General features: G+C 37.2%; 1 protein-coding gene across 11 annotated transcripts in view; it reads right to left on the bottom strand.

The window, feature by feature from the left end:
* robo2 (roundabout, axon guidance receptor, homolog 2 (Drosophila)) overlaps window positions 1-13,370 on the bottom strand; it is a 630,465-nt gene that overhangs the window by 17,226 nt on the left and 599,869 nt on the right. For 7 of the 11 annotated variants that reach the window (XM_055197219.2, XM_055197227.2, XM_055197221.2 and 4 more), the window contains 3 exons: window positions 12,847-12,971; window positions 9,122-9,397; window positions 6,342-6,467 (listed from right to left, as the gene is read on the bottom strand). In XM_055197219.2, the coding sequence (XP_055053194.2) occupies window positions 6,342-6,467; window positions 9,122-9,397; window positions 12,847-12,971 (527 nt within the window). The remainder of the gene's footprint in view (window positions 1-6,341; window positions 6,468-9,121; window positions 9,398-12,846; window positions 12,972-13,370) is intronic. The other 4 variants (XM_055197223.2, XM_055197224.2, XM_055197229.2 and 1 more) reach the window with 1 other exon arrangement.

Here is a 13,370-nt window from a genome sequence, read left to right as displayed (position 1 = left end):
TTTGAACTTGTGGAAGGCATAATATAAAACCACTTACAGCTGCTACACACACACACACACATCTGGTCATTTTTAGGGGGGGGGGGTCACAATTCTCCAAATCCTTGATTCGATTACATTTTCGATTCTAAGGTCACGATTCGATTCGATTCTCGATTTTTACATTTTTGCACCTTAAAATGTGCTTTTATTACCATCGAGATTGTGAGACTATACCCTAATAAGTCATGTTTAAATGCTGTTTTCATAACTCTTAAGCAACTGAAATAAGTTACTTATAAGAAACTTAAACAGATCTCAGTTCAGATAAACGACGGTCCTGGCACAGACGCCGTTCTGCTGTGCACGCCTTTTTTGTTTCCCATGTATAGAGCAGCTCGCGTGGTGTCTCCTGCATCTGCCATGGTATCTTTTGACTGGCTGTAGCTAGCTAAGTTAGAGGAGGTTGACTCGCAGCACTCAACACCTTTTTTTCCCGCTTGGCAAGCTGTCCGGACTCTGACCTTGTTTGATTGTGAGAGGTGGACAAACACGCAGGAGAGAGTCAGCGAGTCCGGTTCTTCAAAGCAACTGTAAACTTCCCTCACCACAACGTAAGGCCCGCCTCTCCCCTCATTCGATTGGACAATGTAAAGACGCGAATGACGTCAGGCGCTTCTCCGCTCAGCGCTCCTTCAAAAACGCGTGTGCGGCAGGCGGCAAAAAAACGCAAGGCGCTCGGCGCGCAAACGCAAAAAAGGCGCCTGCAACTGCCATAAACGCTTTTGGTGTGACTGGCCCCTTAGTCATTTTCTAATCCAACCTGAAGCATTGCATGCTGGGATGGATTTTAAACTCCCATGCTGGACACTCGTTGGCTGCTTGACCTTTACTACCTGCTTCAAAAATGTAGGTTGACAGACTAAAGCACATGGCACAGAACCATAAGCTCGGTTTGTAATTGAGAACCAACCACAGGGATTCAAATATTACTGAATTATTTTGGAGAGCAGCCCAAAAATGACCCGGAGCGAACAAATTAAGTGCATATGTTTGCTTGGAAACATGCGTAACCGGATCTGCAGCCTCTTTCTTTCAAATGTAACTCATTTCTATCCTCTCAATATTTTACTTTAGATGTGCATAACTCTGGTCTTTTATTATATTTTCTTCCTACATTTTGGTTGCAACAAGTTGGGAATTCAAGAACTAGCTTTAAGGGAATAGTTCACTCAAAAACATAAATTCTGTTTTTTAGTTCACCCAAAAACATAAATTCTGTCATTTAGTCACCCTTATGTATGAGTTTCTTTATTCTGTTGAACACAAAAGCATACAGTTGACAGTACCCATTGGCTTCCATAGTATTTATTTTTCCAACTATGGGCACTGTCAACTGTGTGCTTACTATCATTTATTAAAATAGCTTTTTTATAAAGAAAATAAAGAAACTCATACAGTGAGTAAATTATAGTTTTTTGGGTGAACTAACAGTTTAAGAGAAATATGCAATAAATACGAAATATAATGCATTCAATAATAATCTATTGCATTGTATAATCTATCCATCTCTCTCTCAAATCCTAATTTGTTTATAAAAAAAAATCAGTTTTAATCAGGTTGTTAAATACAATACAGAGCACACATGCAATAGCATTTATCAACTTAATAAATTCAATTCAATTGTATTTATATAGCACATCATGACGTTACTTGAGGGTTAAATGAGGTCTGATTGATTTTGGTTTGGTGAGCTGATCTGTATCTTCGCTTGAAGAGGTTGAGATGTTTGACCTAAATCTACCCTTGCAGTCCTAATTGCAGTTCATGACACACTTGAGGCAGATGCTTGGAGAGCTTCCCATCTAAAGTCTGAGACTGTGCTGGATTACAACACTGCTATGAAAGTTGATTAGAGCTGGAGAGAGGTGAGGGGCGGGGGGACGTCTCTGTGTCCTATAAATGACATTGTAATTTTCACTACATGAATTTTATTGTTGCTACTGACTAGAACAGGAAGAACCAGCAAAAGGAGAAAATCATCTTGAAGGATGTGTGTTTGAGAGTACAAGTTAAGCTATAGTTGTGAGTGGCAAATGTCCTTACTAACTCACCAACTTGTGAGGACATTTTACTGTTTAAGGCTCATAAATTGTCCAAGTCATGCTTTTAAAAAATGTAATGACTTCTGCAAAGGTCAGGTATATGGGTCTTCAACAGGGGGTCTTGGAACCCTTGGGGGCATGTGGTGGTATTACTGAGGGTCCTTTAAATATTTTCAAAATTTGAGATGACCAGAGATGGACTCTTAATTTTGTATGAATTATTAATATATTGCTGTCTGTGATTTTGTGAGCCTGAAGTGTACACTGTGAGTTTATGAGTGTTTTATGTAAATGTGCGATATCAATAAAAAGTACTCATAAACGGCTGTTGATATCCTCTATTGAAATAGGCTCGGACAGGGAAAGAGTAATCCTTACTGTACATCATGACAAACAAGCAGATTCTATTAAATGAAAATTTTATGTATGCCAAAAAGTATTATTTTTATATTTTAAAAACGTAATTATTATAACAAAAGCATGTCTTAAGCCCGGGATACACTGCACGATTATTGGCTGTCCCAGACGAAAGATTGCCATCGTGAAACTATCGTCGCGATTTCTGTGATCGTGGCTCTTTATCGGTGGTCCTATGTCGTACAATGAGAGAGGTTCAAAGATGGCCGTTTTCCTTGTCTTGCGTCCAAAGATAGCCTACGATAGTTTTCTGGCACTGTCAGAAATTCAGCATGATCACCGCACAGTGTGTTTGCTGCTACGACCTGCGCGCCGGTATTTGTTTACCACGAGCGCATGCTGGTGACGTTGCGCAACGTGTGACGCTGCCGCCGAAGCTTCCGTGTCATCATCGTACAATCTACATGCCTCTCGTACCCGAGTTTAAAGATACATGTGGCACAGTGTGATAAGGTAATGATCTTATAAGAGGACAAAAATCGCGCAGTGTATTCCGAGCTTTAAAGTCTTAATATGTACTGGGGTCCCTTCTCCTTTATACATTAAGGGGTCCTTATACACTCTAAAAACAAACGGTGCTAAATAGCACTAAAAGTGGTTCTTGGCTCGTAACAATAGAGGAACCATTTTAAGGACGTTTTCACATTAGCACTTTTGGTGCGCACCCGGGTTCGATTGACATCAGAGTTCGGTACATTTGGATGATGTGAACGCTGTCTTCCGAACTCTGGTGCGCACCTGCAAAACTTACTCGAGTCCGCTTAATCAGGGTGGTCTGGGGTCCGGTTCATGTGAACTCCAGATTGGTTCGCTGCTGATGTGAGTGCAATCGTACCAAATCGCGGAAGTGAACCGCTGTTAATTACGTATTATATGGAATGTCCCACCAAAACAGACGTGTGTGTTTGTGTGCGTGCACTTACTTTGACAACAAAATGCATAGAATGCTTGCTTGACTTTTTGTTCTTATTTTTTTAAACCTTTGGTTTTGTTTTCAAAGAAATAATACAGAAACGCACTTGCGTCTGTCTGCCCCAAACATACTAAAGTTGTTTCAATGACAACGGGCTGTCCGCCGACATCAATTTTTGCGGAGGCATTCAGAAATCATCTCTCTGCTTGCAGTTCGTCAATCACGCTGAGATTCGTCAATCACGCAACATGAGAACGCACCGGCTGCAGTTTGATGATGCAAGCGAACCGCGGTTCGGATGCAAAAATAACATGTGAACACAGTCCATGGGGGGCAGGAGGAGGGGGGCGCAATCGAACTCGGGTTCGGACCAGGCAATCACACCAAATGTGAAACCGCCCTAAGTGCCATAGAGCAGCGATGAAGCACCTGTGAAGAACCATAAGGTGCTATGTAGAACCATATGTGGTGCTCTATGGCCCCCGTATGGTTCTTCATAGGTGCTTCATTGGTGCTCTGTGGCACTTAAAATGGTTCCTCTATGGTTACGAGCCAAGAACCACTTTCAGTGCTATTTAGCACCGTTTGTTTTAAGAGTGTACTGTAAAAGACCTCTGATATATTGGATAGAAAACATTAGTCTAATACAAAACTATGGAATCCATTAAATTGTATCAATAATATAGTGAAACAAATGTTTGTGTGTTTAAGCATGTTTGTAAAGAAATCGAAACCAATGATAAGGAACTCAGCTTCAACCTGTGATTATGGCAAAACACACTTGCTTGTTAACTCAAGGTTAATGATGCTGTATATACAACCACATGTGCAGACAAGTGAATATGAGCAAGAAATGAAGGTGGTGCAGATCTTCTTGTTTAATGTTTTGTGAACAAAAGCGTGAGACGTGAAAGCAGAAATCTCATTTCTTCATACTCTCTATAATTTTGGGTCAACCGTGTAGTGATCAAAACCAGTGTGTTTCTGCTTTAACTACAGGTTGAGTTCTTCATCACGACAGAATGTAAAATAAACCAGGCAGGTACACAAAGAAAAAATATCCAATCATCCTAAAGGGCTCGTTATAGTCGTGCGTAGGTCCTACGGCGTAGCAGCGACGGCGTAGGTTCCGCGTCGGTTTTCATTTATACTTTTGCGTCGTCGTCCGCGTCGACGTGCAAACACACGCGCGACCGCTGGTAGGCAGTATCCACGCGTGTAACCACAGAAGCAGCGCGACCGTCAGAGAAGAAGAAGCTTGGCAAGTTAACCCACAAACGAAGAAGAAACAGCAATTTGTTGTGTATGATTTGAGAAGACCAGCAATGATGGAAGTAAATAAACAGCGACTTTTGATGCAGTTTGAGTTAAATTACTCCTCAACTTGGCTCATCTTTGTTGTCACCATCACAAACGGAAATACATATGACGCAGTTTTTTTTACCTGACGGGAGGGGTTCTGGTGGACCAATCACAGCGCTTGCGGTCCGCGTAGATCTGACGTGCTGTTAAAATTTTTGCGAGGTGCGCGTCAGGCTACGCAGAGCTACGCACAGGCTACGGATAGCCTACGCCGTAGCTACACCTTAGAACCTACGCACGACTATAAATCGCCCTTAACTCTTCTTATTGTTTGGCTGTTCAATTAGTCAAATGTATTTATATAGCACTTTTACAATGTTGCATTGTTTCAAAGCAGCTTTACATGATAGTCAAAGGAAATAAACAGAAAAAGGGGAATATATATATATATTTATTTATATATTTATGTATATAAATAATGGTATTATTGTATATACTGTATATAAATAATGGTATTATTGTAAATGATTTTAATCTAATAAAATGTTATATCACTGTTTTCGACTACGAACATTTAGTCAGTGAATATGATAAATAACAGCGTCATATTAAACTAGACATGTATTTCCATCTTACATGGAAATGGACCTTAAAAGAGGAAAACAATTACATAAGATTAGGAGTTTTACATTACATGAGGAATTTGTAATAAATACCATGGACAGCATTGCAAAAAGCATAGAGAATAATAGCAACATAATTAACTCTTTCCCCGTCAGCGTTTAAAAAAAGTTGCCAGCCAGCATCAGCTTTTTTATGATTTTCATAAAGGTTTAATGCCTTCCAGAAAATGTTCTTCTTTAAATGTATAAACATACAATATACTGTATTAAATGCAAGAACAGACCCTTTGCTTTCAAAACAAACAAAAAAAGTTTCATCCTACCTTTATTTGTTCTCTTTTTATTACCAAAATATCACATTTTGAGCCAAAAGCCGAGATAATTGCATTTTTGTGAAGGACTTTTGATGATCAAAACATACAGAGATATGAGATATCTTGTCAATGGCAGGGAAAGAGTTAAGTTAACCACCCACCTACACAAGTGATGTCATAATTTGTAGCCTGACCATTACAGGAAATATTTAAGAAATGCTAAGATAATGCTAATGTTCGGCAAGCAAACCAATATGACGACAGCGGCAAGGAACCAAAACTTTACTTCACATAAGTTAACCAACCAACCAATGAAAGCATCTGACTGACTGATGTATCCATTTATAATTTGTTTGATCAACCAACCAATCGACTGGCTAAATTTGTAAAACTTTATTGAGATGGTAAACTACACTTATATATTTCCTCTATGCATCTCATACTCAACAGTAACAAACCCGATTGTTTAGATTACTCTGCTTCCTTTTAAGGTAAATCGGAGTATCATTCAAGGCCATCACACAGCATCTGACAGCTATGAGAAACATGTATTGTAAAACAAATACTATTCACAGTACACAGCATACAGGTCATGGTGCGTATCCTGCGGTTAGTTGAGGTGAAAGGGAAAGGGTAGACTGAAGGAAAGATGGAGGGACTGCTGACCCCGGATCAGTGAAATACCAACCTGACAGACTGTTGCTTCGATCTGAGCTGTTGTGGGAGCTGGTTGTGCTGAAATCCTGTGATTGGTTGTGGGGCATTCTATTAGACAATCCATCAGCCAATCGGTAGTCAGGAATGAAAAGGAGTGCTAGTGGAGGCGAAGGGGAAAACAGTGGCATCAGGTGGGGGGCAAGATGGCACAAGCGCATGCAAGAACGTGCAGTTAGAGCAGTAAGCGACGCACCCATCACGCACGCGGGCACGCACGCACACACACACACACACACACACACACACACACACACACACACACACTTGAACTCTGCGTTCAAGATGTTCCCAAATAACTATAACTGAAATTGAGCTAACCTATTTTGACCCAGAAATTACTTGCTTATGTGGCAATGTTTTATTCCCAAAATGGATCCGTGTGGATTGGTTGTGCAAACAGCAAAAATACATAATCAAAAGCAAAAATCCATAATCACTCACTACATTAATCATTCTTTTATAAGCTTTTGTGAAATGTTTAAAAATATAAAGAAAATTTGATCTCGAATAAAATGTTTTGAATATCCTAACTATCAAAAAATAAAGGTTTGTGGATATTAGTTAATCGTTGCGTCAGACACTGCCTACTTCCATACTACATAGCAGAGGTTGGACTTTGCATTCAAGTCTCGAGTCAAGTCACAACTCGCGAGTCAAAATTGACAAGTCCCAAGTCAAGACAGGCAAGTCCAAGTCGAATTGCAAGTCATCAACTTTTAGCTTCAAGTTTTAAACAAGTCGTTAGTGCTCTTTGCCCAAATTAGTGTATCAGTATGAATAATCATATCAAATTTTTATTAATTTATATCAGGAAGGCAGGCAGAATCAAATTTGGGACTAGAGTCGCAAGTCATGTGACTCAAGTCCACATCCCTGCTATCTAGTGTGCGAATTAGTGCTTTTCGCCTTCGATTTAGTATGGAAATAAGCGATTTTGGACGCAGAGCATGTGTTTTACCCTGGTAAAAATAAAAGTATACTTAAATTTACTAAAAACTTTGATTTAAAGCTCCCAAGTATATTTTAGTTAGTACACATTGCTATTTTGTGCTAAATAATAATGTAAAAGTTATACACTACAAATATACTAATTAAAAGTATAGTTTTGCTCCAGTAGTACCTTAGTAGTGCACTTAAAAAAAGTTAACTAAATTCCAGTTATACCAATTTTTATGGTATTGAAAGATTAATCGTGATTAATTGCATACAAAATAAAAGTTTGTATTTGCATAATATATGTGTGTGTTTATTGTGTGTAATATATATATATTAGGGCCGGGACTCGATTAAAAAAATTAATCTAATTAATTAGAGGCTTTGTAATTTATTAATCAAAATTAATCACATTTTAATCACATAAATATTTGACCTGAGAACATTGAGAAGTTATTTTTTCACATGGATTTTTAGTATACCATGAATAATGACTGAATGCATATATATATTGTATGCGATTAATCGGGATTCAAAATAGCACAGTTGAGTACACCTGGATGTTCTTCTGTTTATAAAAATAATCATAATTAGTGCATGAAAACAGTACGTTGACTAAATAGTGTATTTTTGTGTATCTTGGCAACCAAAAGTGTGCTCCTTATAATTTTCTAAATGATCTTTTATCAGATCTTCAAAATATGAGTAACACTTGCCAATAAGGTTGTATTTGTTAACATTAGTTAATGTTACATAAATTAACAATGAACAATACTTCTACAGCATTTATTAATTCATGTTAATTTCAGCAATGACTAATACATGTTTAAAGTCAAAAGTTGTTACAATTAACATTTGTTCTTAATGCACAATGAACTAACATGAACAGTTGCATTGGCATTAACTGTTAACATTAATTAAAGATGAATAAATGCCCATAAAACTTACTGCAGAATTATGCATTTCTTTAAATTATTGTGGACTGCATAGAAATGCAAATCTACAAATCTTGTAGTTGTTGTAATTCTGGCATGGAGTAAATGCAGGTTTAGTATTTAAACATCAGATCTTGCCCCTTTTTTAGAGTCAAGTGAACAATACACTACAAACTCTGTACAATACAGTATTTGATTTAGCACTTAATCACGTTTAACATATCTCATTATGTCTAGTTTCTTGGCCAAGTGTCTTATTCAGAGGTTAACAACATACATTAGTGCTAATCTTCCTGGAATTAATCCTATTTGTTGCTAAGTTAAACAGATCAGTGAATCGCATTAATATGTTTGATTTACAGTAATTTCATAGGTTGAGGTCCAAATCAAAGAGGAGATGGTTTTTAATTGTGTTACAGAAAAGTCTACAATGTATCATTCTGTTCAACAGTGGAGACCGAGTTCATTAATATGGACAGCATAACTTTTTTTGGATTAAAGAATCTGAGTGCATTTATCTAAAAGCTTTTCAAAACAGAATAAATCTTACATAATGATGTAACGTTCTTTTAGCCCAAAGACAATTTAAATAATAAACGCAGTGCGGTTGGTCTGAAACACATTTAAGGGTCGTTGATTTTGTTATAGGCCAACAATACGCATTTATACTCCTCCTCTATGTCAAAACAATGCAGCATTAATACGACATTGGTCAAATTAACGTTGATACAAACCTCAGGCAATCTCTAGAAATAGAGTAGTTGGCTTTGTTTCAAATGATGGAAGGCTTTAAAAGGGGGAAAAACACACAGACACAGACAAACAGGCGCTTGTGATGCAAACAGACGCACACACAGACCATCGGCACTTTATCTTAACTTACTGTTGTTGCAGGAGTTTTTGTCTGGCAGTGAGTAGCCCAGGTTTGCCATCTCCTGTTTGGCCTGTAAGGAGGTCTTCCACTGGGCCTCGGGCAGATCGACAGCTAGCTCGTGTATACTGTTGGAATGGAGGATCTGGGTGGTGGCGTAGGGCGTGGCCTGGGAGGCGGGACTTGGGCTGCCAAACCCGCCTTTGGTGGTGAAGTCGATGCTGCTGTAAATGGCTCCATCTGAAAGCATGGTGCCCGTCTTATCAGACTGAGCACTGGGAATGCCATCTGAATTGCACATAAAAAAAGAAAAAAGTAAGAAAATTATGGAATGTAGTGTGGAAGCAAAGCCAGGTGGATGATGAAGTAGAGAAAAAAGAAAGAAAGAAAGAAAGAAAGAAAGTAAAGTTAAGTAGAGAAGCAAATATGTATAAAAGGTAGGAAAGAAGGATGAAGAAAGGAGGGAAGGAAAAAAATCATAGAATAAAATAGAGAACCAGAGATAGATGGATGAAGAAGAAAAAGAGGAATATTGGTGCAGAAAATAAAGAAAAAAAGAAAGAAAAAAAAAGAAAAAAAGTAAAGTTAAGTAGGGAAGCAAAGATGGGTAGAAGGAAAGAAAGATGGATGAAGAGAGGAGGGAAGGTAAAATTTATAGAATAAAGTAGGGAGCCAAAGATAGATGGATGAAGAAGAAGAAGAAGATTGGTGCAGGAAATAAATAAATAAATAAATAAATAAATAAATAAATAAATAAATAAATAAATAAATAAATAAATAAATAAATAAATAAATAAATAAATAAATAAATAAATAAATAAATAAATAAATAAATAAATTAAAAAGAAATAAAGTAAAGTAGGGAAGCAAAGATGGGTAGAAGGAAAGAAAGATGGATGAAGAATGAGGGAAGGTAAAATTTATCGAATAAGAAGAAGAAGAAGAAGAAGAAGAGGAAGAACGGTGCAGGAAATAAATAAATAAATAAATGATTACCTAATAAAGAAAGAAAGAAAGAAAGAAGAAACAAATAAAATAAAGAAGGGAAGCAAAGATGGATAGAAGAAAAGAAAGATGGATCACGAAATGAGGGAAGGAAAAATTGCTAGAATAAAATAGGGAACCAAAGATAGAGAGATAAAGAAGAAGAAGAGGAAGATTGGTGCAGGAAAGAAAGAAAGAAAGAAAGAAAGAAAGAAAGTAGGGAAGCAAAGATGTAAAAGGAAGGAAAAAAGTATGGCGAAAGGAATTAATTGATAGAATAAAGTAGGGAACCAAAGATAGATGGATGAAGAAGAAGAGGAAGATTGGTGCAGAAAAGAAAGAAAGAAAAAAAGAAACAAATGAAATAAAGAAGGGAAGCAAAGATGGATAGAAGAAAAGAAAGATGGATGACAAAATGAGGGAAGAAAAATTGCTAGAATAAAATAGGGAACAAAAGATAGACAGATGAAGAAGAAGAGCAAGATTGGTGCAGGAAAGAAAGAAAGAAAGTAGGGAATCAAAGATGTATAAAAGGAAGAAAAAAGGGATGACGAGAGGAAAAAATTGATAGAATAAAGTAAGGAACCAAACATAGATGGATGGATGAACAAGAAGAAGAGAAAGATTGGAGCAGAAAAGAAAGAAAGTAGGAAAGCAAAGATGTATAAAAGGAAGAAAAAAAGGATGACGAGAGGAAAAAATTGATAGAATAAAGTAAGGAACCAAAGATAGATGGATGGATGAACAAGAAGAAGAGGAAGATTGGAGTGGAAAAGAAAGAAAGAAGTGAGATAAAGAAGGGAAGCACATATGGATAGAAAGAAAGAAAGAAGGATGGACAAAGAAAGGGGTAAGGAAAAATATATAGAATAAAGTAGAGAAACAAAGATAGATGGATGGATGAAGAAGAAGAAGAGGAAGATTGGTGCAGGAAAGAAAGAAAGTAGGGAAGCAAAGATGTATAAAAGGAAGAAAAAAAGGATGACGAGAGGAAAAAATTGATAGAATAAAGTAAGGAACCAAAGATAGATGGATGGATGAACAAGAAGAAGAGGAAGATTGGAGCGGAAAAGAAAGAAAGAAGTGAGATAAAGAAGGGAAGCACATATGGATAGAAAGAAAGAAAGAAGGATGGATAAAGAAAGGGGTAAGGAAAAATATATAGAATAAAGTAGAGAAACAAAGATAGATGGATGAACAAGAAGAAGAGGAAGATTGGAGCAGAAAAGAAAGAAAGTAGGAAAGCAAAGATGTATAAAAGGAAGAAAAAAAGAATGACGAGAGGAAAAAATTGATAGAATAAAGTAAGGAACCAAAGATAGATGGATGGATGAACAAGAAGAAGAGGAAGATTGGTGCAGAAAAGAAAGAAAGAAGTGAAATAAAGAAGGGAAGCACATATGGATGGATAGAAAGAAAGAAAGAAATAAGGATGTATGAAGAAAGGGGGAAGGAAAAAATTATAGAATAAAGTAGGGAAACAAAGATAGATGGATAAAGAAGAAGAAGAGGAAGATTGGTGCAAAAAAGAAAGAAAGAAAGAAGTGAAATAAAGAAGGTAAGCACATACGGATAGAAAGAAAGAAAGAAAGAAAGAAAGAAAGAAAGAAAGAAAGAAAGAAAGAAGGATGGATAAAGAAAGAGGGAAGGAAAAATATATAGAATAAAGTAGAGAAACAAAGATAGATGGATGGATGAAGAAGAAGAGGAAGATTGGTGCAGAAAAGAAAGAAAGAAGTGAAATAAAGAAGGGCAGCACATATGGATGGATAGAAAGAAAGAAAGAAGGATGTATGAAGAAAGGGGGAAGGAAAAAAATAATAAAATAAAGTAGGGAAACAAAGATAGATGGATAAAGAAGAAGAAGAGGAAGATTGGTGCAGGAAGATTGGTCCTTTCTTCATCCATCCATCTTTGCTTTTCTGCTTTCTTTCTTTTTTCTTACTTTCCATTGTTGGATCTTTCTTTCTTTCTTTCTTTCATCTTTGACTCAACTTCTCTGTGCACTTTCCCTCATATTTTTGGAGGAGAAATAAACTCTGCATATGTGTGTACTGAACTGAAAATGATATACAGCATCTGCATCTGCAGAACTCAGTCTGTGTCTGTCCTTCACGACTCACTGCTCGACCACCATCTCCTATTCACACCCCAACTCTCTCTCTCTCTCTCTCTCTCTTTCTCTCTCTGGTACTTCGTCTGTCTGACAGTGGGTCAGAACAGCAGCTATTAGTCTCGGCATGACAGCAGGATGCGGGTGGCGATATAGGTCTGTCTCCAGCGCATGATGAATAAATGTGTGTCCAAGCACGGGCGATGTAATATGCATATGGATGTACATCTTTCAGACATCACCACGACAAGACGAATAATTCATGCTTCAGAAATATAAAAGGACAACTTTGGTGTCTTTTACTGTATTGCTTAAAGGAATAGATAAAACATTTTGGGGTACAGCAATACTGTCAACTGAACCTTATAGCTTCCTCAAAAAAAAAAAAATTTTTTAATGATGAGCAAACTATCAACCTGCACTAGTGGTTTAATAGATTAAACAGCTATCCATTTTTCAAGTCAGAATTTACCGTGTACACTGAAGTGGCCGACTGACTCTGAATTACATCACTAATTTTTTTCTGAAAGCTGTTTAATTTTTTACACCTGATTAAATTATACTAACACTGACAGTTTTATCAATTCAACGTGTCCTACATTCCTAGACAATGTAGCAATGTGTCTGACGGCATATTCACCTCCACGGCCAAAGTTGTTGATGTCATTGGGTCCAGAACCGCTGTTAACAGGGAGACTGGTGCCCGGCCAGGAGTCGGCGAGCCACGGGTACCCAGAATCGCTGCCGTTCAGCAGACCAGGCCGACTATGGGAAGGATAAAACAATCTTTTAAGACTTTGTTTGACTAATCATTTTATTCAGATTGAATAAGTTTAAGAAAATCAATATCTAGCTGATGAAATATTTACACAAGAGCACAATTAGAAAGAAATACTTAATGAAATGTAATAACTTTAATAAAGAATTAAATAAAAATCAGGCTGTTTTTAACAACCGTGGGGGCAACACGAATGGATTGAGGGAAGTTGGATTGTAAAGTACATATGCATAGATAGTCCCACACCAGCATTATGCCCCATGTAATGAGTTTTTGATTTGGTGCCTGTCACGAAGTAAGATTTTACAACGTACGATTGAAAAGTAAGGAATTAAACACACGAGATGCTGAAGGGGGTCCAAATAAAGACCTAAATGCAAACATAT

Source organism: Misgurnus anguillicaudatus, chromosome 24 (genome assembly GCF_027580225.2).
Source record: "Misgurnus anguillicaudatus chromosome 24, ASM2758022v2, whole genome shotgun sequence".
Classification (NCBI taxonomy): domain Eukaryota; kingdom Metazoa; phylum Chordata; class Actinopteri; order Cypriniformes; family Cobitidae; genus Misgurnus; species Misgurnus anguillicaudatus.
The sequence above is the reverse complement of the archived record's forward strand: the minus strand, read 5'-3'. Positions and strand labels throughout refer to the sequence as shown.